The sequence below is a fragment of the Embiotoca jacksoni genome, unplaced genomic scaffold (genome assembly GCF_022577435.1).
Source record: "Embiotoca jacksoni isolate LCO1_2020_lvr unplaced genomic scaffold, fEmbJac1.0.p SCAF_9, whole genome shotgun sequence".
Lineage (NCBI taxonomy): Eukaryota > Metazoa > Chordata > Actinopteri > Embiotocidae > Embiotoca > Embiotoca jacksoni.
This window is the reverse complement of record NW_027185447.1, coordinates 11,622,758-11,648,983: the sequence shown is the minus strand read 5'-3', so window position 1 is coordinate 11,648,983 and position 26,226 is coordinate 11,622,758. Positions and strand designations below refer to the sequence as shown.

At 41.5% G+C, this 26,226-nt stretch overlaps 1 protein-coding gene across 1 annotated transcript in view; it reads left to right on the top strand.

The window, feature by feature from the left end:
• LOC138193316 (chemokine-like protein TAFA-2) overlaps nt 1-26,226 on the top strand; it is a 77,006-nt gene that overhangs the window by 17,654 nt on the left and 33,126 nt on the right. The window contains exon 2 of the mRNA XM_069141290.1: nt 22,254-22,354. Within this exon, the coding sequence (XP_068997391.1) occupies nt 22,255-22,354 (100 nt within the window). The 5' untranslated portion in view covers nt 22,254. The remainder of the gene's footprint in view (nt 1-22,253; nt 22,355-26,226) is intronic.

The following is a 26,226-nucleotide window of genomic DNA, read 5'->3' as shown; positions in this document are numbered from 1 at the left end:
TGACTGGTTAGTCCCTATAATGACCAAGATATGAGCTTAAAAGTGAAGGTAGTGAAATTACTTTGAAATAGAATGGGGTTCATAGGGTTAATTAAGTACAAAGTAGACAAGGGCCTGATTGAGCTCTTTTTTTTTTTTAGCATATGGTGTGCTTATGGAAACAACGTAATGTCACGCAGTCAAAGCATTCAAAAAACATTCTGTATTTTGCTTATTATAAGTCAGTGTTTTTATCTAAAAATGGCATTTTATTTACAGTGTATTTGAGGTAGAGATGCCCGCATATCACAATATCAGATATTCCTTTTAAAAGGAAAGTGTGTTGCCTTAATGGTCTATTTGTTGTCTAGTCCCTTCATGGCTGTTGTCTATTAGAGTTAAGAAGCCCTAAAAGTGTTTTCCTTCCACAAGTTCAAGCAACCGAAGTTGATAAAGGTAATGTGTTTTACCGTCTTTACTGCAGACAAATACTGTAGACTGAGTCAGCTGTCAGTGATGATGACGCGCTCCCAAAGACACAAAAAGAAAGACTGAAAAACGGTAACTGCCAGAGAAAAACATTTCAGCTGCTTCCAGTGGCCCAAGAGGAGAGTGAGTGAGTAGATGACGGACAGACAAACTGCACAAATGTAGGATTATTTGTTGCCTATGTAATTTTGCAATTTGGAGCGAACTACGTGTCTAGTTGATCTGTGAAAAGTGTCACACTCAACATCCCGAGTCAGAGGCACTACAGTTCGAAACACTACTCCCCGCGTTGAAACTAATTACAACACAAAATAATGAGTGCATTTGTTTATTATCCAACAATGGATTTTCGTGATGTGAAATAGCATCAATGCAGAAGGCTTCTCTTCCTGATTAGCTCGTAACTGTGAAGCTGCTGTAGCTTAACCCCCTCCTACGTGCGTGTTACGGGTGCTGAAGTTACACAGCTACACGCTTGTGTTTCATTTTCTTGTTTTCTCACTTTCAGGGCTGCATTGTAATCAGACATTTTAAACATATCCCAGTTCAGGACAACCAAATAATTCTTAAAGTTAAATAAAACAGACGCAAAAACGGAGGCCTGCACACATCGGGCCTCCTTCACCAATATGTGCGTAGAAATGTTCTTGCATTGCGCACAAAGTGAGTGCGCATGCAAAATCATAGTGGGATGAATGACACGTGCACACCGGCCAATTTTGTTCTCACCAGTTATGTTGGCGAATCAGAATCATTTTAAATTGAAATTGCATGTCCACGCTCTGCAATTAGAATACTGACACGCACCCGTTTTTCCATATAAGGACACCTGTTTGTCCGGTGTTTCATGAAGAAAGCGGTAAAGTGAAGAGAAGTTCACAGAGACGGCACCAAAAATTAAAAAGAACAAATTCACAACAAAGGAACACTTTTCAAAAGTGCGCTACATCCATCTGTGCCCCCGCTACTCTTAACAGAATAATTCCCAAACTTTGAAATCACAGCTGACCTCTGTACTGAATATGTCCTAGAAATGAGGGTGAAAGTGATGCCATCCAGCAAGAGTAACCACAGGTAATGTATTTCAGAATTAAGGCCGTCAATTTAATGGTTAGCCTATTTAATACATTTGGTCAATGCATTAGTAAATTAACGTTTTTCAATATTGTCGTATTTTAAATCCTTTTTTAATGAATGCAGTTTTAATATGCTAAAAGTTGTGTGTTTACATTTTTTAAGACAGACAGGCAGTCATCATTTGTTCGTACGCATGGTCTGAGGTCATCCTAAATTTGTTCGCAGAGTACAAACAAATTCAGGTAAGAAGATATTGATCAATCCCAGATTTGTGCGTCAATTGTCGTACGCAGGGTTTAAGCATAGATTTCTGCGTACGCACTGTTAGTGAATGACGCCCGTTGGGAGTAAATAGTAGTAACTATTACACATATAGAAATTATGGCCTATAGTCATAACTGAAATGTTTTCATTTATTTCTTTCCTTTTTTTTTGCTGCCTATTTTAGTTGATTATGTCTTTCCTTCACAAGCTGCAGTGTCAAAGGAGCTTCTCCAACAATGGAAACGAATCACAAATGCTACCCTGCAAAATTGTCTGAAGGTAATTCATAGGCATACTGTGCCCTTTTTTCACAATGCTGATCTATCAATGAAGCAATCGCGTAAAGTATTGTGAATTCGTGTTAAATGGGGCCGAGGGTAAGACAACCTATTTGCCCATTATGGAACCTATTGTGTGTTTATGAATATAAACTCTAAACTGTGACACAGTGAATATGCTGATGATCCGATTGTCATGCCATTTCAAACTTTTGCTAATATAGCTTCATGGACACAAAGCTCTTCTGAAAAAGATGGAAATCTGAATGAGTGCTCTTCAAAAGAAAGAGGAAGGAACCTACTTTTCTCCGTAGCTAATAGGTTTTATTCAGGGACTCTCCATTTATGTCAGTGCTCTCTCTCTTTCCTCTCTTTCCTCTCTCTCTTTTGGTCTTGTGTGCAGTATCAAATCTATGCAAGTCACTGGGGAGCTGTAGACCTTTACCTGCTCTGGTCTGGCTGTGTTAAAGGTCAGATATGAGAGGATCTCATACATGGTCTCAGATGTCAACACCACACACCTCCTACAGCTTGGATTAAGAGGCAGGGAGACAATGGCTGCCAGGAAATTACTTGTCCTCCAGCCTGTCAGTAACAGTCAGTGTCTCTGTCAGGGGTGGAGTGAGCGAGTGAGTGAGTGAGTGTGTGTGTGTGTGTGTGTGTGCGCGCGCGCGCGTGCGTGCGTGCGTGCACGCGTGCAGAAAGAAAGAAAGAAAGAAAGAAAGAAAGAAAAATGAGAGCTGGATGCCTGTTTGTAATATCAATACCCCACTGATCCTCTTCTCCCTGCTGTGAGTCTCTACAAATCTCTGATTGCCAGATGTGTTTATAGAGTATGTGTGTGTGTTTGTGTGTATTTATGTTTGTGTATGTGTGACAACCAGGTGTGTTTCTGAGCCTCTCGCTTGCAGTGAGAAATTTCTGTGATGACGGGGCAGATTTTGTTTATTTTGGCAATATCCTATCAGGGGCGGTGGGACACTGGCTGCCTGTGTGTGTGTGTGTGTGTGTGTGTGTGTGTGCGTGCGTGCGTGCGTGCGTGCGTGCGTGCGTGTGTGTGTATGTGTGTAGGAGAGGTTATATTACTGGCGGAATAATGTGTGTGCTAAGTTGTACATCTGAACTGACAGAAGTCTGCGCAATCAGGCATAATCAGGTGATGCGAATAATGTGTATTAATGCACTGCATGACACGCATGCACGCACACACACACACACACACACACACACACGCACACACACACACACACACACACACGTGCACACACAAGGCTGAAAGCTTTTCGTACAGCTGCGTACAAATTGCATCCACCAGTTTGCATCAGTGGGAACATATTGTTTCTGTTGGCTGAGTAACAGACAGCTCCGATATCTCAGTCATCACTTAATTGTTTGTCCGCTGCTGTTTCTGATGTAGCCCTGTCTGTGATATAGCACCCTACAGCTCACTACAGCTGCTAGACAGTAAAACCAGCGAGGGGGCAAATGCAATACTATCATTTATTGGCACCACAGGGACTTCCTTAAGGTCTCTGTTGTTTAATGCGATTCCTTCGGCACAAACACAACGCATATGGCGTTGGAAAACGAATCCACCGATATCGTCACACCCTTGAAGTAATGCTCGTAAAAATTGAGCAAACAAACCTTTTCCACAATACTTGTTTAGAGCTTGGTGTGTAGCAGTTCTGCACTGGTACATATTTACTTCTTAGCAACTATGCCCAAATGTAAGAGGAGGAAAGTAGCGGCACATTAAGTCGACTAATAGCCAACTACAAATGGATGTGAACGAGATGTGAATATGCGGAACAAATACCAACTCACTAAACCCCGTTGTTTTTCCAGGGCACTCCAGCTTTGTTTTTGTTTTTAATAATTTCATTTCACTATTTATTTATTTTTTTGGAGTGTGAGTTTATTCGAGTGCCTGATGATCCCTATTCTTAGGACTTCTTATGCAACTTTTTGTAAATTAGATGTCGATTTAAATGCACATTTATGACATGATAGCTTAAAAAGTGATAAAGCTAGTCATGTAAAAGTCAAAATCAACGAAAGACTTTTGTTGAATTTTGAATGCGAAAAGCTACATTATGATGTCACAGATATATTTTCTTTCGTCATCCAGTGACTTTTCGAGCAGACTATAGCTGCTGTCCACAGCCTTTCACCCCGAGTCCAACACTGACAAAAAGCTCTTACCCTTCTCCGGTCTACTTGGATCGTGGCACCACCAGGGACTGAAACAGAATCATTACTATCTTAAACAGAGTTAAAATGAATGGAAGTGTTGGTAAATTGTATATTTACAGGAGTAAGAATATAAAAATACAATCAAAACAAGACAACTTTAACGTGTTTTTAGAGGATAATTTGTCTACAAATATCTCTTCTTTTCTCTCAATAGCAGCACATCATGTTAGCGAACCTCACAATGGTAAATGTGCACAAGGACTAACGATCAGAAACTATATAAAGAAAAAAAATACAAAACCTTGGTAACATAATGCTTGAATTGTGTCTACTTCATAGTAAGCTTGCACATGAAGGGTGTTTTTGGGTTGTTGGGCTGCCAGCCTGCTTTACAGAATATCCATACGAACCGAGGTTTTCGATGTACAGTCTGCCATGCCTTGTCTCATAAATCCACACTCTATATGACATGTCCATCTGAGGGTACATTCATAGCTCTTCACTTAAGGAGTAGTGTGAGGTGAACAGTGGGTGGTTTAGAGTTGAATTCTCTTCTATATCCTCCCGTGTCAGAGATTCAGTGAACTCGAGTTGTGGTTTCAAGCAGCCGTGTTGGCACCAGTTTTTACTTTCTGTTTTCTGTTCACTTTCACCACTGATAATGATCCATTATCTCTTCCCATTTCTTTTCCTGCTTTTTCTCTGTTTCAGAGTCACACATCTGCACGCACCAAATATATTTCAATGGTTTTCGACCTGGCTCGAAAAAAACAAACATCATCTTCCGCCTCTGAGTGAAACAGTTTATAGGACTGACTAAAAATGAACTGTTTGAAGTCCAAATGTAGAGCTGTTTGACACTGAGGCTCACAGCTATAAGGCTTTGATGAAACATAACTGTGACCTGCAACAAAAGATGAGAAATAAGTAGTTGCCTCAATTACTGCACATATCACACAATACGATATTAAACTATGATGCAAGTGTGTCTCTGAGTCTTCAAACGGTTCGCCGCGCTATCTATAGGCAAGAGACTGAATGCTTTAAACATGCTGAAAATTAATCCATGCAAATTTGATTAAAAGGATGTGAAAACAAGTATTTGAATAAGAGGGGTTGCGTATGGCAAGCGTGAAGATGAATAACATGAATACATTACAGATCGGGGGACTGACGCATTTCAAATCGCCTGTGATATTTGAGAATTATAGATTTATTTGTTCATCTAATTTGCAGATGCAGAGGTGACAGCACAGTCACTCACAAGAGGTGACATACTCACTGAGTGCTAATGTTCTCTCTGACTGAGGGCTGCCTCGGTGGATTTCATGACTATTTCGTTTGTGTTGGCTTGTTTTGGGAAAGGCGCTTTGTCTTTTTGCGCATTATTTGCAATCAAATGTGTGCGTGTTTGTTTGGTTTCACCAGTTCCCAGCCTGAGTATCTGTGAGTGACACACGTCAAATGTCTAAACCCAGGGGAGGAGGTGCTGTCATGGGACTGCAGGAGGAAGAGAAGGATGTGGTGTAGGTATGGAGAAATATCCCAAGTGAGAAAGCAGCTTGTTCATTAGCGAGTGTAGCAACGTGTATGTGCGAGTTTGTGTGAGCGTGCAGGCTGCTCTGTGTGTGTGTGTGTGTGTGTGTGTGCGTGTGTCTGTGTGTGTGTGTCTGTGTGTGTGTACGTGTGTGTGTGTGTATGTGCGAGTTTGTGTGAGCGTGCAGGCTGCTCTGTGTGTGTGTGTGTGTGTGCGTGTGTCTGTGTGTGTGTGTGTGTGTGTGTGTGTGTGTGTGTACGTGTGTGTGTGTGTGTCTGTGCGTGTGTGTGTGTGTGTGTGTGTGTGTGTCTGTGTGTGTACACAGAGCAGCAGAGTGCTAACTAGGACACTTTTCCCCAAAATGAAGCAAAAGCCTGATTTTGAACACGATTCTTCTTATCTGAGTATTTTTCTCATCACTTTTTTTTACCTCTGCGTGAACTGCTGTACGTGATGCATTCCTCAGCATATCAGCATGCAGATCTACCTCACTGCTGCACTGCTTTAATGTGGGTACACAGCTTATTGTATGTACTTGGACTTACTACACTACATCACTGGATTGTCAATTAGACCATTCCATGATAAAAGTGAGAACATTACTTTTTCCATCCGAGTAATGAGACTTCAGGTTGGGAGAAGCTAACTCAAGCACGACCCGGCAGCCATTTTCTGTTTTTCACCCCTCTTATCCCACCACCAATCCTCAAAATGTCGACCCCCGCCCCCCCCCCCTCATCTCCCCTTAATATTGCATGTCTTTGTCTCTCTGGTGCTTTGTATTTGCTGCAGCATTTTTTTTTTTAAATTTATTTATTTATTTTTTTTGGTCTTTGTCTTCAATTTTTCTAAGCCAACAATTGTTTCATCCATCCCCAGGCAGATTTCCTCTGCTGGTTCTGAGAGGAAACTTCCAGAGGATTCATGAGACAGACATACTCACCTCAGATTGTTCCAAATTGCATTCATGTTCTTGGCCGTGCATGTTTTGGTGTTGTGTTATGAGCTGAAGATCGAATTTAACTCAAGGAAGGGAATCACCAACAGGGAAACATGAGGGCCAACAGTGTGTGCGGATGAGTGTGTGCGTATGTGTGAATTCCTGATAGTGTGACGCGGGGATGTGTCCCATTTGAGGAGACCAGTTTCCTGTGATCACAACTCTGATAAGAATTGTGGCAAACCACACTCACAACAAGCCACCCTGGAATATCAACGAGACATGCACAGACACTCTCTCTCTGTGTCTTTCTTTCTGACATACACACAGATGCAAACACATTCAGACACACACTCAAAGACAGGGACGTGTATCCTTGTTTACCCTCCCTCTACATGGAGTTCTGAATTTGATTAGGTGCCTTGCTTTCGCTTAAGTTTTCTCATGGATACAATGCATCTATGGAAACGGAGGGAGAAAGTGAGTGAGTGAGTGAGTGTGTGTGTGTGTGCGCGTGTGTGTGTGTGTGTGTGTGCGCGTGCGTGTGTGTGTGTATGCGTTGGTCTTGCAAGCACACAAGTGCATGAGGTAAAGCATTATAAATGATTTACTCAACATACAGTGATGGTGCAGCAACTTCTGCCCTGATTAACAGGATGTAGAAAACCAAATCACTCTCAAACCCAGATGGATTTCATACTTTATTAGTCACTATTGTGGCTTGATACTGTTTCTACCGCACACACACCGGCAGAGAACAGCGTTTAAAGCTGCTCTGCTAAAAACAATGAGACAATGCAAAAGGTGTTGCCCGTTGCGCTGAACCCACGGAGAATTATCTCTCTCACTGCAGCTTCTCTCAGTTTCACTTCGCTTTATAGTGAGGTTTCACTTCATCGTGTAACTGCATCTTTACTGCTCTAGTTCACTCTGACTGCTCACAGTCTTAATTTCAGCTGCAGCAGGCGATGTTTTCAGAGAAAGGAGCTTTTTAAAACTACTACAATCCCTGCACAGCGCAGACACAGTTAGCGACAAACGGATGAACACAGCGTTTAGCCAGAAACAGAACAAAAAGGAGAGTGAATATTGCATCTAAATTCATCACAAACACAGTCCCAATGGATCATCATGTAGCTCCGTAACTGCGGGATGTGCAAACGTTTCCTAAGAAATTCGCAATATCATCATGAAAGGTTATTTCTGCTGCCCTCAAATGATCACTAAAAGAAAAAATAATTAGTTGTTGCATATTTAAAGTAATATTTTTGAAGACCTTCATTAAATAAACATCTGTTAAATCTGAATTAGGTAAGACAATGGTGATTCCTCAGAAAAAAAAAATCACAAGTAGCATCCAGTTAGTGACGCATTTTCAATTACCCTGCAGGGGTTATTCTGCCAGGGAGGGCAGGCGTAGCTAATGCAACAGGCTCTTCAACTGGTGACTAACTGACTTAACACAGTCGAAACTGTCTCAATCTCTAGGAAGGTGAAGGCCCAAAAAAAAAAATCCAGCCGCAAGTACCGCTTGCTACCGTAGATGCCGCGAAAGAGAACAAAATTGAGATCTTGGAGATTATAACGCTGAGAAAAGCTGTTAGATGTAAAATACTTACGATCATCTGACACTTAAACTTACAATAATTCAATGGTAGAAATAACCATTCAATTATTGTAAGTTGAAGTAGTTAGAACAAGTTCAAGACATTATCTTGTCTTGCATTTTCTGCTCCATCAGTGATTCTGAACAAAATGACACAGATCCCCCTCCCCCCTGTATTTTCATTTGCTTCTGGTTATTAGCAGCCCCGCTGCCGATCTGCCTGCTGCAGTGGCTCCAGCTCTCTATTATCATGTCAGATGGAGGGATGTGTGTGGAAGTCAATAGCTCACCCTGATCTGTTGGCAATACCTTGTGATGGGACTTTTGGTGTGTGTGTGTGTGTGTGTGTGTGTGTGTGTGTGTGTGTGTGTGTGTGTGTGTGCCAAACACCACATCTGCTACTGTTACTGGCAGCATATTGAGGATCCTGCTGAGTAGAATTTGCTATGACAGGATGGATTGTGGTTAAATGTTTAGCTACTAACCTGCCTGTTCCCATATGAATCTGTACGGAAATGGGATAACTGGAATCAATACAGAAGCACCATGCTGTTCATTCACGCACGCAGACACGCTTAAAGTTACATTTTCAAATGGGCCTACTTTTATTTTTGTTACTTCAGGCTATGATAAATGATACGTGAGATGGTACTTTTGCATGCATGTGTGTGGATTTACATGTGTGTGTGTGTGTGTGTGTGTGTGTGTGGGTGTGTGTAACTGGAGTCCATCTGTTGTTGTGGATGCTGATATGGCAACTGCATCTGGGGGGAGCTGACTAGGGAAAGAACACATGCACGCACATGTGCAAGCATGCACACACACACACACACACACACACACACACACACACACACACACACACACACACACACACACACAAACCTCCCCATACTGGACAGCTAACAGCTCATTTGACACTGTAATTACAGCCAGTGATCATAGATCCATTCATCAGCCCCCTTCCTCAGGGTGTCAACTGACCTCCAACAATATCAGCATAAAGACAGAGGGAGGGACGGAGGAGAGGAGGGACGAACGGGTGAGGGAGGAGATGAGCTGGGATGGAGGGATGGATAGAAGGAAACAGACAGGGGAAAAAAATAATGGGTTGCAAGAAAATATGGGAGAAGGTGGGGGGGGGAGTGATATACAGATTGGTCGGGTACGTGTTTATGTGGTTGGAGATGTGTTTGCCAGGGTTTGATTCATTCCTCCGTGTGTGTGTGTGTGTGTGTGTGTGTGTGTGTCCAGGCAGCTTGCCTTCCACCTAAGTCTCTTGTGTTGACCTTACCTGCTGCTTCGCTGTTGCATTATTAGGATGAGTTATACACCATTACTGGTCTGCTGCTATCTACAGCTGCTGGTTGCAAATGCCCCCCCCCACACACACACACACCCATGTACACACAATGAGCATGCACACAGATAACACACCAAATCATGGCAACCTGTATGGAACCAGGATGCATAAGTAATGTGCACCGGGGCTGTAAGCTGAAATAGGAAAGATACAGTATGAGGAGCCATCTGTGGAGACGAGACAATGAAAAAAGAAAGAATTGAAGCTTTATTCTATTTGCTGTTTTATGTCATCAAGAAATGTGATGAACACTCCTGGAAGAATAAATTCAAATCACTAGAATCCACCTCTCGACCTGAATTGATGCTTTTGCACATAAACACTGTTAGGATCCAAAATAACTTACTTTACAAGTCAAGGAGACACACACATTAACACGCATTCATCACCCTGAATTACTGATATTATTGCTCAGTTATGAAGCTATTTTTATGTTTTTATATATATATATATATATATATATATTTGTTTTTTAGAGGTACCCTAGCAGTAAAGTGTGAAGTGAAATACTTCAAGACAGCACATAGTGAAAAATGCTTTTTACCACTCAGAGGCAGTTTTGTATTGATACGGTTTCACTGTAATGTTCTGTTTTCATTCAATTTAGGAGTAACTGTAGCCATGCTGACTTTATACTGCTGATTTTGCACAGATACATATTGACAACTACGTCTTTGCCTGTGTTGGCAGCACGTTGCTTGCCTCAAAGCTTCCAGAGTAGTGCTTCTCTGTACAGCTCCAGGAACAGACTTGCACTGAACAAACATGCTCTTGATAAAGACTTGTCCTTATTTAGAAAAGCCTAAATACAGACTTGTTTCAGTTGACACAGCAACCCAACTTTTCAGCATCGTGATTTATCATCTAAACAGTTAGCAGCATCTGTTAGCACAAGTTTAGCAATTAACATTCTTTGCCAACTTGCTAACAAACTGCCTATTTACCAGTTTCATCGATTTTAAAAACATAGCTGTCGTGCTGCATATTTTTAGGGCGTGTTAGTAAAACTATTTTTGAGTGGTGGTGTGTATTCCTGTGCGTGTCAGCCTCAGCCTGATACACATGGGCCTACAGGGACCACCCAAGCAGATGCTTCATTTACGAAATTATGCATTTAGGGCAGAGAAATAGGTCTGAACTGGGGGAGTTTAGTAGAGTTACAGAATGAGACCAGAGAGGACTGACGCCATCAGTGAGACGCCCTGTTGTTATCGCCACATTGTTCTTCTATCAGAGAAAAAGAGACAGGGAGAGGAAAAAAGAAAGGCACGGCGAGAAGATGTACCAATGCCCTTTTACCATCTCATGCTGTTTCTCCTCTTTAGCTATTCATTAAACTGAAGCAAAAGTTTTTAAGGGCAGCTTGGACACTAATCATTACCTCCTGCCTCTCATCAACTCACTTCACTGATCATCGGAGTCTTTCTTTCTCCACCCAGTTTCTCTCTCTACACACCCGCCCACACACACACAAAGGAAACATGTATTGTTCACTCCGCTAATATACTTTTTTCTGCTCCATCACTCACCCTCTGTCTCAACCACAAAAACAATTCTACATCAACTGTAACAAGCAGCGTTGGCAATCCTCCGCTTACACACACAGATGAATTCAGTTCTGGATGACGTTATCACACCCAGATTGAACTTTTCTGTGGTTCCGAACTAGACTTTTAGCAAAGATGGTTGATGATTTCAGTGTTTTTGAACGGTCATTAAATAAGAAAAAACTCAAATAGTTTATGCGATTGTCATGTTGTTAAAGAAAATATTTTACCTTTGTTTTTTCCAGCGCCTGGTCTTAATGTGTAACTACCGCCATAAGGGGGCGGTAATACAGCTAAAAGCTGTTTTCCAACTGCCATTAATCAACAAAAGGAGTAGAAGAAGAAAATGTTACTACTGGGCTCCGGTAAAATGTGTGAGAGAAAGGAGACTGAGATTAGAGGCTACTGTAGAAAAAACAAAAACATGAAAAAAAGACTACAGCCGTTAAAAAGTTGGAGAGCAAAACATCGAGCAGAAGTTCCCTCGACAGATCAACAATCAGTGTCTAGCTTTGTCACCAGACAAAGTAAGTTTGATGTTAAACGTGCAGAAAAAACAACGGCCCTCATTTCAAAGATGATAAAACAACAAAGAAATGCTTCTCATCAGCATTCAAAGTCTGATGCTATTTGTTGAGCCTGTGTTTGCGACGTGGATGAGTTTCTCTCTCTTGTCTTTGTGTGTGTATGCGGTGGTGGGTACTTTGAATAATAGTCAAACAGCTCCAGTGAACACTGAAAAGTATTTTTGCTTAGAATGCCCATCCATACTTTGTTTGTTTGTGTGTGTGTGTGTGTGTGTGTGTGTGTGTGTGTGTGTGTGTGTGTGTGTGTGTGTGTGTGTGTGTGCGCGCTTTCCTCTGTGGCAGGTGTTAGTTTCAGAGAGTCTGAACGTTGTCCTGTGAGGATGATCCTCCAAATGTTTGCTTGTGGTTCTGACTTTAAGCTTCTCCTGTGAGAGGTTTCCTCAAAACAAGGTAAAAAAAGCTACTCAGAAGTTAAGAAGTTTTGTCTGTTTAAGTGCATGAAACTGTTATTTTTGTGTCACACACTGCCTGTATCTAAGAGAAAAACAACTCACTCGTTTCCGCAAATTGTTTTTAGAATCAGTGATTTCTGCAAATAGTCCAAAAAGTTTATGTTCAATTGACAAATCCGTATGACTCTTGTTATAAAAGAAGAAATAAGTCAGGCGGCGTTATTATAATATTATTCTTACAGAGAGTCCACAAAGAGAGGTGGCTGTGATGGAATGACGGGTCAAAACGTTGGACTTTAACATGAAAGATCACATTTCAAGTCTCCTGATAACAGTCAACAATGATTTCTTTTAACAATGACAGTGACTCACCTTTCAACATTAACATTATTATTGTGACCAGAATGACGAAGATCCCAATGTACAATGTAGTCATTCTAAAGCAAACCACAATGTTCCCCTTACCTTGATTAAGTGCTTATTTTAACTTTATTTTAAACCATGATCTTTCCATCATCCTAACCACATCCTTTTGTGCCTTAACCTATCAAAATCTTAACCATATTGCTGTCACATTGTAAACTATTCATATTTAGAACAATGATTTTCAACAGTTTTGAAAAGCTTAGACGAATGATGGTCTCCGGCCGATAAGAGTGTCACATCCAAAAAAACGGTTCTTTGTGTCATCCGACATGGCAGTTACAAAAAAAACCCGTTCATTATTGATTATTCTGTCAATAAACTTATCGATTGATGGATTAAGCAGATAACCTAAGACAAAAATTAAGATAATAATGCAAAATTACATGAAAAAAACACTGCAAAACCAAAGAAAGATTGGTGTTTTTCCTTATATTTTAAGTCAACTGAAAAGACTGATTTACTGACTGCCACTGTAGCTTCTTCTCGAAGAAAAAGTAACTAAATTCATCAACAAAGTATTCATGTTAGTTTTGAAAAACAGTAGGGAAGTAGAAAAATGAGATAGACAGAAATGGAAGAGGAGAGTCACAATCTAAATATACCAGCTGAGGGCGGTGGAGAAAAGAAAAAGCGCTGGTCTTCTGAAAACTACGGTGTGATAAAAAATTAAGTTGGAAGGCACAGAGAGGAGAGCATAAAGAGAGAGAGAGAGGAAAAGAGAGTGAGTGAGCGAGTGCTTTTACTGCCGGTCGCTTTCACCTGTTTGTCTGGGAGATAGATGGATGAAATCAGACTCCTGTTAAAGTGAGCTGGAAGAGTGGAACCTGCATTCCCCCCCTCAGTCAGTGAGTCCAGAAACAAGCAAATCACTACACCCTTTCTCAGCCTCCAGTACCTTTACAGCCCTGCTGATAGTTATCCTACAGCATCCGAGGCTCAGCAGTTCCTTCTTGTTTTTACTCTTTGAGGAGACTCTCTCTGAACTGCCTCAATCCTTAATTCTGCTTGTTCAGTAACATTGTCAGTTCTTTGGAGTCTTTGTTTTATGTTCAATTGTTTTTCTTACAAAACACTACATTTGTCAACAAAGGCTTAAAATATTGGGTGGATTTCCACTTTGCTCATCTTATGCTGTAATAATCCTATCCAAGAGGCAACAAATATAAAAAAAACCTGGATTGAAATTGAATTAAAAGAAGCTATTTCTTCCCTCTGGATTTATTTTTCGTTCGAGCTCTCTCATGCCTGACGCTTCTTTTCTCTCTGCGTCAGGGAGCACTCAGTGGAGGCCATTTGCATTTTGCTTTAATATATTTCCTCAATTCCAAAGCTTCAAGAGATCCTTCTTTGCATTTGTTTATTTAGTTCAAAGTGGTTTTTTTTTCTGTTATTGCCCAAGAACCTTGCAGGAAATTGAAGTGTCGTCAAAATGTGATAGATAAATATGAAAGTGGCGTTGTGTGTATTCAATGGAGAGGGACTTTGATGTTTTTTTTGCAGTATTAAGCCAGCTTATAGCAGTGGTGTAGCTCAAGCCTGCAGGTGAGGCCCGGCAATTCCCTTTTTCTTTTATTGTCTGATGCTGTTGGACCTGTGGGTGATAGAAAGGCCCAGACAACACAACTGCGTTTACCACCCGGATCTGCACCATCAGCAGACACACACTGCAGCGGTGTGTTGATTCTGCGTGTGCGCATGTCTCGGTGAGCGTTTGACCCCGAGGATGTTTTAGGGGTGGCTGTGTCGTGTGCGGAGGATGGATTGGTAGTGACATCAGGATTGTACCTCGCGGTGCAACGAGTTCTCCAGGTTCGCACAGCGTCTGCCAGACAGGGACAGAGCAAAAAGAAAGAGAGAGGAGGGAGATAGATGGAGTGTGACACCCTTGGGTCGAATCAAGCTTTAGGGATGTGTTGGCTACACACATGTAGCGGCAGCAGGGAAAAGCTTATTTGAAAGATGGGAATGTCAAGTCTGTGATGTGCACTCTGCTGAAGTCAAAGGGTACTGGTAACTAGTGAGAGGCTGATGAATGGAGGAAGAAACGGACAAAAGCTTACCACCCCTCGTTCTCTTTCCTCTTCTTTCCATCTTCCTCGCTATTCACACACACACACACACACACACACACACACACACACACACACACACACACACACACACACACACACACACACAAAGTTGAGTTTGCACAATGCGAGTTAAATTGGAGGCTTAATTTGGAGGCACCGGCTTTCTCTACAGGTCACATGGTGGAAAGTTATCCACAAAAGCCAAACTGTGGATTTAAGTAATGAACACACACACACACACACACACACACACACACACACACACACACACACACACACACACACACACACACACACATACACGCACACACACTCCTGGCAGGATCAGAGAGGCCTAATCAAGCTGAAATCTCCCAAGGTTGCAATTAAGGCTTGGAGAGTCCTAGCAGTCAAACCTTCCCATTAACTCACAAACATACACACATTTCCTCTGACAAATGATCATCGTTCCATTTTTATCCTCTGCCGTGCATTTAGTACCTCTGGAGAAATAAAGGGCAGGTGTCACGCCTGCAACTTTTCATGGCTTGTTTTTTGTCCGTGTGATTCAAGTTACTCCAAGAATTGACCTTAAGAATTTCATTTGGCACAATTAATTATGTCTCAACCAATGTGAGCCGGAATAAGCTCCAGCCCCCCTGCGACCTTGCAAAAGATAAATGGATATGCAAGGGTGAATTCAGCCTAAAAAAACATTTACAAGTATAGAATTAGCAATCTAATTCAACTACGAGTCTACAGCCTTACTAGCAGCTTTATGAGGCTGCAGTGTAGCTCAAAGCACAGCAGTGCTGGCGGACCAGCCGATGGACAGATGTTGGCATCCCGAGAGGAATGCCGACGTCGTGCGGCTAACAAATCAGCATAAGTCAGTGGAATACTTTTCCTTGGATGAAACTACCCAGCTATCAGAGCTTTCTCCAACTTATCACATCTTAAAATATCTTAATAATCTTCTGATTGATGAGAAAGTCAGTGTAAGAAGTAACCTATGCATTCATTCACACCAATATTAATATGACAACATATGCCAGTCAAATAATTCCTGGACTGATGAACTGGCAAGTGCTTCTACCAATATCTATTATCTAGCTTTGCTTCTTTCCCTCACGATCTTCTTTGATTTCCTTGCGAGGGAACCTTTCATCCTCTCCCTCTTCTTCATCCTCAAACTGTTCTCTTTTGCTCTTTTCTTCACTCGTCTGCTTACCTTTCATCTACTGTATCCTTTCCGTTCGTCTTTGCTGCCTCATGACAATATCAGATAATATCTTCCATTTTCTTTTGATACAGTGATACTTTGAAAAGAACAGCGAGCTACAGTGAGTATCCTGGTGACCTAAGGCACAATATTGCTCGACAGCAGAGTGATAATCATCTCTGTTACATGTTCAGCAAGAGTAAGAGTCTTTTGTTCCTAAGTTGTAGTCTTACAAAAACTAAGCTGCTTTCACAAATGCACTGCAACCCTCAACTTATCTAGACATGAACTGGAGGAGCTGTATGCCAGAACACAAATGTCTGAATCAGTTGAACTGGACATTACACTGTTTTTACCCTGCCAGCTCCCTGAAGTCACTGGTATGTGCGTTTGAGCCGTGTGTGAATAGAGCAGGTCAGTGTGCAGAGAATTCAAAGCGAGCAAGTAGGCGTGTTGATGGCGTGTTGATGACGTGTCAATGACGCACTCCTGCACGCTCTACCCAAAGCACCGCCCCTCCCCTGAACTATGGACATGGTTTGACATTGAAAATCTCATGTCGTGAGCAACATGTCTGAAAGGGGAACTCTGTGTAACATCCAGACCTTATTCTTCGAACACTGTCCAGAGTTCAGACGAGAAAAAGACTGCGTGACGAAGGGAACTTGCACACCTCATACTCACCGTCTGAAAAACTACAAGGTAACAGCTTGCAGGGATCAAAGAGCTGTAAACATGATGTCATACAGACTGACATGAAACGCACCAATGATGAGACAGTTTTCCTCTCATTTCTAAATGAGTATGAGTATGATTCAGACTGAAAATTGACTGTATATTATGAATCATGACAAACAGGTAGGGAAAGGACAATAAGGAGGTGGGGATCAAAGGGTTGGATAACTGTAGAACTGCTACATCACAAACCTTTTGGGTAGCCCTATAAACCGGATGTCAAACACTGAATGAGTGATTAAAGTTACACCACTGGTCAGCCGAATGCCACAACTTCCTGTATCCATTTCAAACGAAAAGCCCTCTTGCATTTTATATATGGTCCAGCAATACAGGGTTTGACCTGGTCCTAGCATTGGAAAGAACAAACTCAACATATTTTTTTGTACCCGTTTTTGACTATCTGAGTGATCATAAAAAAAAAAAAAAATCCCTGTTTTAATACGCAGAAACACATAACTATTACCATGGTTACCAACCTAATAAATATAAGGTATATCACCAATTTAGACTGCTTAATTTAGCAGTAGTTTAGATGTAAGAAATCAGGCTTAAGTCACATGTAGAGTAGAGGCCAATCAGTAAATCAGTTATGCAGGACATATAGGTATCTGTGTACGAGAAGGCTGAAAAATGACAAGTAACTGACGTACAGAAAAACCAATATGTTTTGAAACTGTCACAATTCAATAGTTTGTCTACGAGATAGCATTAACCAATTTATTTTCCAACTGGAAAATATGGTCTCCTGTACAATATCAATATTTGTGTTGGCCTCAAAATTCCAATGTTGGCTGGGCTATGATATCATCTATCAAAAAACGCTTTCCAGTCACAAATGAGTTACTCCAGAAACCTTCCTTTTAAGATGGGCTCAGTCCAGTTGTTTGGTTTGCACCAGAGTTCATTTATTCCGCTTTCACACCAGCCGGAAGGAACCGCACTAAATTGACAAACGCACAAGAGTTTATCTTAACCCAAACAAACAGGTTATGTGTGAAAGCGCCCTGAAGTTCGTTCACACCGCAGCAACACAACATGCAGCTTCAAAACTATTTATTCTCTTTCAGGACTTATGTCACTGACAGAGATTAAAACCCTCAGTTTTTGTGGATAAGGGATGATATCATAACACTGTGTTTCTTCTGATACCAAACTCACTTCACGTTAATTGCTGCAGTGACTGATGCAGAGAGTGCTGGCATCCCATTTTCCAAATGGCGGATATCTCAGCGAATGGAGACGCCTTGAATATTAATGTATTCACTACATTTTTCTCCTCGACCATTGGGAGCTCAACCAGAGATCATATGCCCGTGAGATGTCTGTCCGGCTTTAGCTAAGATGCATACAAACGCAGGCTCACACGTGCAAACACACAAATACAGACTGGAGATATGAAGGGGAAACTGATCAGCCGCGTGGAGCGGGGAGGGCTTTCCAATGGGACTAATTAGAGGGATGGAACAGACTGCAGAACTCTTCGGAGACCACCACTCTTCCTCCAACTTTATTTCATTCTCCTCTCGCTCTTCCTTTCTGTTTTGCTCCTCTGTGTTCGGTTAATGAAAGCTACATCATCCGGGGTTATGAGATCCAATGCTGCTTTCTTACCGGGATTCATACTAGAGGATATGATCAGAGCGTCGTGGTGTCTACAATACTGGAAGGGGCTGCGGGAAACGTGTGCATGTGAGAATGATAAATAAAATAAATCATAATAATAAACACACACAGAAACAAGTTTACCAATTCTTTACACACAGTTAAGCCAAATATCAGATCTCAAAATTCACAAATTTACTAACTCACATGCAGACTTTTGGTTCGTTAAATCAGAAAAGCATCTGCTGTTAGTGAGTTTGTGCAGATGTTTGTGTGTGTGTGTGTGTGTGGGGGGGGGGGGGGTGCTAATGTGTGAGTCATCATCAGATGCTGAGTTTGATACAGGCTGTTTAGATGCTATTGATCAGAACTCCTTGTTCCTGAGCCGTCAGACACGCACACACACAGACACACACATGGCTGCCTCTACTCCTCTTTTCCCTCTCTCTCTCTTGAGCTCTCTCTTCTTTCCTGCTCCTTTCTGAATTCATTTCTATATCACACACCCACTCATTCTGCGGCAGACAGACCAAACAACCAGCCATAATGAAGTGGCACTGCATCATCACAAACACTGCTGTGTGTCTAAATGAGCTGGAGAGGAAGCGAGCAGCATCTCTGCTTTGTTTCCTAATTATTTACTACTAACAGGAGAACAGGTGAGGACGGGAGGAAGAGGGTGTAGGACGAGGAGGGAAAGAAGGGAAGATATAGGAAGACTAAAGGAGACGAAGAAACATGAGTGAGAGAAGAGAGCCGTAGTGACCACTGTGTGTGTGTGTGTGTGTGTGTGTGTGTGTGTGTGTGTGATGCCCTCTAACCAAAGAAAGCCTTGGCTCAGCCTGTCTGGCTTTGCAGCTTCTCCCGGCTCTAGAAATGCCTGGCTGCATAGCCAGATGACTCACACACCAAGCTCAGAACTCAAGCCAGGGCTTAACACACACTTCCTCATGGCAAAAGCACTCACACACACACACACACACACACACACACACACACACACACACACACACACATGCAGATATATGCCTCAATATAGCACATGTGCACGAATAAACACATCAACTCATACCCAGATCCAACCAGGTGCGTGTATAATCTCATCTGTACCGAGTTAATCTGCACAGACTCTCGCACAAACCTGGAAAGTTTGGTTTGTTTTACTTACATCATCACAGATCTCTTCAGAAAGTATTTCATGAAAAGCTTTTTTTCCCCGACTACGGCCTCTGCTGCTTTGCTGGGAAAGTAAATCACCACTGTGAAAAGCATTTAAAAGTTTTGAGTTTGTAAATTATATGCACAGACACTTTATTACACTGTCAGTTTATCATAGTTGCAGTTTTATAGGATAACAGCTTTTCCTTGTTTTTCTTCAGGTGATAAAATAAAACCAGGGATGTGAAGAACAAGGCAACATCATGTTACATTTTATCTTTGTAAAACCTTCCTTATCTATACAGGTAAAGATACAAATCAACTCTCGGCTGCGTGTAAAGTTTGCAGTTTGTAGTTGAGTAGTTTACAAAGATGGAGTCTTTGGAGCACATCTACAGCCCCACAATGCCTCAGACTCATTCAAGTTTTAGTTTTTTTAAACATGTCAACAAGCCACGTAAAAGATGTGACAGTTTTTATGTGACTCTTTGTTATGTATGTTGTCTCATACATATGCTTTTACTTTGCAAGCCTGCTGCAGTTATTTATTTAGCCAAACACAAGTACTACTGACAAAACAGTTTCCCTGGTGGAGAAAAGACAGTTTGTTTATCTATCGTGGATGTTTCTGTCCTAGTCGGTGCCCAGAATATGAAGTGCTTTAATTTTATGTATCCATTCACTTCAGTGTAAGCACCTGCCAGCATTTGGACAGTCAGAGAGACACACAACAAAAGATGCTCTGTGGTTTAAGCGTTTAAACCACATCATCGTTGACGTTATCCACATAATAATGGAACAGCAAAATTAAATCCATTTATAAAATGATATTGCTGACTAATACTAAAACATCATTATTTGTTCTTTTTTATTTTCAACTCTTCATTATTGTTTTTATTAGAAGGTTTATTGAGGGGTATATATTGCCTTTTTTTTGTGTCATATAAATGCCAGACCTGGGTACAAACACATCAAAGTATAAAAGCTTTGGACTGCTCTGGTTTGAATTGCAGTATTCTTTAGAGTGCTTTGCTGATTCAACTGGTTCTGTATATAGGTCTATTTTTCTGTCTTGTGTTTAAAGTGTGGGTATGGCATCCATTGGCCCTGGCAATGCCTGTGCAACAAATGTACACCTATCCTGAGCTGACTCTGTGTTTATGGGTCCATATTGTGTGTGCTTTACACCTTCATCCCCTTGTGTTTTCTATTTGAAGTTTTCTGTCCTTGATTTGAGACGGTCCCAACTCAGCTGCATATTGCTGGAAGAAGAACAGAGTAGACCTTTTCCACTCAGAAATGGTGTGCCGTTGGCAGCATATTTGAGCTGGTGCACGCCCACATTGGAACTGTGTCTAAAACCAAAATGAGATTCCTCTGAGAAAACCTCTCCACAGGATTCCCAAACTGTCACTGTGTCACTGCAGGGGGATTCCTGTGTTTAAAGGGGATGAAAGTAGCAAATGTGATTGGCCATGATTTCTGAAACCTCTAACAGTGCCACCTATAATGTATTATATTGATCCTGTTCTGATCCTGGCCTGTTTCCAATTGTGCCACAGGTGCGCTGGGCGAGCCCAGCCACCAGAATACCAGAATGTGCTTGTCTTGCCACCAGTGCACTAGGCAGGGGCTTGTTGTTTTCATGTATTTTTGGTAAACATCAACCATGTTTACTTTGTAAATATTAATTTATTTAGCAACTCGAATAATTGTTTTGACTGTGTGACCAATTGAACTTTAAAAAACTAAAAAAAAAATGGCTGTTTTTAATTGAAACCTACTTTTTTAATTTTTTAATAAATTACTAACTTGAAGTGGGGTCTATTTTGCATTTCCAAATGTGCTCGTTTCATTTTAAAAGTTAGATTTGCTCACATTTTCTTTCCAGAACAACAGTATTTCTTAGAAAGAAAGTGGGAACATTCAGACAACAGTCTGCGCCGTAAGATGGCACCGCACTAACGTGTGTAATGGGATTTTAACAAATGCAGATTAACTTCAAAACTAGATATATCTATGTAAAAGATACACACTTAATTTTGTATTGCTAATATCACCCGATTTAATTACGCTACATGCGCATCCGCTCAGATTCATTATTTTCAGTGAAGGCCGAAGGGCACTGCAGGGTGTGTTTGTCAGCTGTGTGTGTTTTACAATGTTATTTATATGCATGTCTGTTTTACCAGCAGTAAACGCGTACAGCCATGCCAGAAGCTCTATAAAGCTGGGTTAGCTAAATGCGTGACAATGCAGAGACTTTCAGCAGGTATAATAAAGCTCCATTTGCTAACTGCGGCTGACATATAGACGAAGGGAAAGTCATAACTTTTGTGAGTATTTTGTCATAAATTAAAGTACTGGAAAAAAGGACACTTGGACTTGATGGTATTTCACTCAACGCATCAAATGTCAACCTCCTGGCACAAAAAGAAAAGTGAGAGGATCATTAACATTACTGGGATTCATTATCTGGGAACCACGGATGTCGGTACTCAATCATCTCACAAAACGTGAAGTACATGTTGCGATATTTCACTGGATGAGTGAAAACTTGGTCCTGCTGGTGGCACCACCAAAAGTCAGAAATTCACCACACCACAAATTCCACACGTGTGTAGAACATTCATTGGCAATCCATCCATAGTGGTGGAATCAGCGTCACACAGACAGAATGGGGAATAATTAGGCTTTACATACAGTTATTGATAGAACTAAGCCATGCAGTGTGTAATCTAGAGCTTTTGTTTACGTGTGTCCTGTAATTAACTGCGTATGTTATTGTTTCTTTCTGGCAGAATGCGGGAACGGGGTCTTTGCATTTGTGGAGTAGGTGTGTGGAGTCTACTGCTATCCCTTTGTCTGGCCTCCCTCACACATGCGCACAGGAGCCACACAGGTATGTAGCTGTGTGTTTGTATGTCTGTTTGTGTGTGCGTATACGTGTGTGTTGACAGTACATAGTCTTGTCAGTCAGCCTGTGTGTGTGTCTATAACATCCACCGTATTGGATCTGTTGTAGATTACCACCGCAGGCCACACTCTGCAGCCAATTTCATTTCACATGTTGTAAAGTTGTAGTGAATAGAGCGTGTGCTACCCGAGGGAACGCCGGGGTCGGATTCACAATGAAATACAAGACCACAGAGGCAGGTAGCGGGGAAGAACACACAAAAAGTTCTTTAATAAAGGCAAGGGGAATACGAGTAATCCAAGACGAAAGGTCTTCTAAATTCAGGGGCTTTTGCGCCTCTGCAGTCCCATCAGGGTGGTGCGACTCACAAAAAAAAAAAAAAAAAAAAATGCCTCAGGGTTACAGCATAGACAGTGAGCAGTGAGCTTTGTGGATTAGAAATCCCCGGCTGTGTGATATCCTTCCCGTGTGGGCAAGTGGCTGACTCACTAGCATGATTGAGCCCAGAGGTCTCTCGCTACTTTTCTGCTCGTCTCTTGTGTGAGGGTTGGGTACCTTCACTATGATGGTTCACTATGATCACCTGCGTGTGACACAGAAAATCACATACCTCCGGGAGGAAAAGGTTTAACGGGGAGCACATTGTACCTGCTATCCGTGTATGAATAGGAGCTTTTTATGTGCCCGAGGTCATGCTGCTCAGTCACGAACAGTACGCACAAACACAGGAATGTGAATAAATTCTGTAAATCTTCGGGAAGCTTTCAATGTTTACATTTTTAATGAGAAAGCCAGCAGAGGGGTATTTCTGATATATAGTCAATGCCACAATAAGCCGTGCTATCCTTCAGCAAGTCATTTCTTTAAAGGCACCAAAGACGCAAGCTTGAAAGGTTGTTGCCCGTCTTACAGACATGATCATTTAGCCTGGAAATTGTATTTTAAGACTCCTCCTCCAGACTTGTGGAGCAAAAAGACCAAAAAAGGGATTGTTAATAACGTATCAAGAAACTTATCTGGTCAAAATAAGTAATTGGCAATGACAAAATAACCTAAGAATAAAACACAGAAGGAATGATAGAGCATTTTGTGTTTGGTTTGACTACATGTGATAGGCAGTGATGGCTTGAAAATGTTAAGCTCTGCCGTTGGCTTTCATGTCGTGATAAGTGGTGTGCACCAGCTGCCCTTCATCTGAACTGTTTGTCTTTGTTTGTCAGGATCTAATGTCAGGGATGCAACAGATATTTATACTGCAGTGTATTGTATGTCTTAACATCTGCCTGGTACAGATGTTCCATTAGTGGATAACTGAAAGGGAATATGATTGATGAGCCCGAGTCTTTTTTTTTTTTTTTTTCTTTTTTAAGAATCCAGGTTCTTAAACAGATGTGCGCAAGTCTTTTGGCCTTCTGTGGAGAAATTGAACATTTGTCAAAAAAATTTCACTTCTTGGAGGAAATAAGGTTCTTTGTGTGTTTGTACAGTACATGTGTCCTTGCAGGAATGTGAGTACCTATAACCATGTGTGTGTGTGTGTGTGTGTGTGTGTAAGATTGACTCTCCTGTTCTCTGGCCGGGAGGCATTATCTCCTCCTCTCGCAGAGAGATTCTTGACAAGGCAAGGGCAAACATTTTCATAAATGGAAGGATGGTGAAAAGACATGGAGAAAGGACGGAGACGCTCTCTTACTGTGGGGCTTCATAAGGCTTTCAGTGAAGTGCTGAGGTCTGCACAAAGCAATGAAAACACTGAAAACAGAGGGTCAGGGAGATAAATAGCAAAGTCTCAAGATTAGAAAGCAGTGGTGCTTTTGTGTCTGTGACAAATCAATCATAGGTATTTTATCATTCTCTGAAATAGTGGTGGTCATGTTTGTGAGAGTGTGGGCATGGCTATCGTCAAAGTGCTCCTGTTAATGGGTGATTGATTGTAGAGTAAGTTGTAATCAGGGAGTTACAGCATTATCCCGTTGCAGGTTGTCTAAGTGGGGAACAAGTAATCAGATAATTACTAAATACAACCCCTGAGGTCACCTCAGGGTTGACAAGCTCACTCATACAATACAAACAAACTGTCTGTTTCTCTTACACAAATACAGTAGCAGAGGCCCACACATATATGCTGGCATGTTAAAAAAAATAAAAAAGATGACTGGAGATATTCAGTTCAGCGCTCATGATATTGGTACAACAGTTAATGGCTGATTCAATTTGTGGCTGAAGCTTAACTAAAAGTGAGTAAACGTGTTAGAGCTGGGCAATTAATGTTCATTTTTGGGCTAATGTGCGTATATATCTACTTATTGAGAACTCCGTATATCATCAAAATGTCCTGTATATTATGGCTGTCTACATTAGCTGTCTAGTGTCAGTCCACTAAACTGTAACACGATATGTACACCTGCTGCAGTTTATGGGACTGTCATGTCTCTTGTTACAGGCGCGGAGTCAACAGTGTGTGGATTCTACTTTACCTAACACTAGCCATCCATGATGACAATACATGAACTGTAGCCAAGCTTGATTATATTTCAGCCAGCACTAATGCCTTTATGTGTGAGTATATGTGTGTTCTTGCCATCAGCTCACGAGACATGTGCTGACAAGACAGCAGGAGGAAAGTTAATGAGACTGAGAGGCTGCAGAAGAAGTATCAGCATATGTGTATGATGTACGTACATACATATGTGTGTGTGTGTGTGTGTGTGTGTGTGTGTGTGTGTGTGTGTGTGCCTTCATAGCTTCTGTTCATCTTTTATTCTCCAGGTTTTATATCCCTCAAGACCGAACAGAAAAAGATGCCTTTCCTTTACCATCGGAGCCTTTTTCTCTCATTCACATGCTTTATTACATTATTACAATCTATTAATACATCACTGCCAAAATGTGTGGAAATGACAGGCTTTATACCTAGACCACAGAGCTCTCAACATCAGTAGACCACAGATCTCCTGCAGTGGAAAGATATTATTTGCAGACAAAGTCTGGGCCCTGGTTAAATGTCTCAGTGGCTTTGCCAATAGTCTTGGAGAAACAGCTTGGCTCGGATTTTGAAGTAAAGCGGAACGGCGATTATGCTGATCACTTCACCACACACTGTCGAGTCATTGATTCTCAGTCTATAGGCTGCAATCTCCATACATCGACACTGATTAGAGACGGCTAAGAACTTAAGTTACTCTGAAGGGCACTGTGACTGCCAAGAAGGGAAAACAAAGATGTAAGGACAAAGAAATATAGGGCTAAGACACGTGCTAAACCACTCTCACACAAGCTCAGAGGGACATGAGCATTCAGTCAGGCACGCAGACAGGCCTGCAGTAAATGCACACAGGAAAAGGCACACACCGACACATGCACACACATCTACATGCAAGTACGGTCAAAGAGGTTCTCTAATGTGATGTGTGGAGACAGGCTGTCTGCCCTCCTTAGTGGCTGCTCCACAGTAAAGCTGCACTCCACGCTTGGTCTACAACACGGCTCCATATGGCCTGTGAAAAATTCAAGCTGAAAATTACAAATGTGAAATTTTTCATCCTGACAAACATCCCAGCAGTCCCTTCAACTTTTAATTTCACTGGTCAAATGATGGAGAGTCTGTTTACAGGATATTCATGCCTGCAGGAGAAAGACAGAGAAACCAAATTAATGAATTGATGGCACTGGGACAAGTTAATAAAAGCCTGTCGCTTAAGATACTTCTAATACTTTTATCCTGTTGTTTTTGTGGTGCTAAGTGTTTCTGTCTTTTCCTGCAGACGTTTAAAATGTTCTGCCTCCCGGAAGTTCCGCTTTTTGCTAGTTCATGGCTTTTTGACATTTAAAGCAAGTGTGTGTGTGTGTGTGTGTGT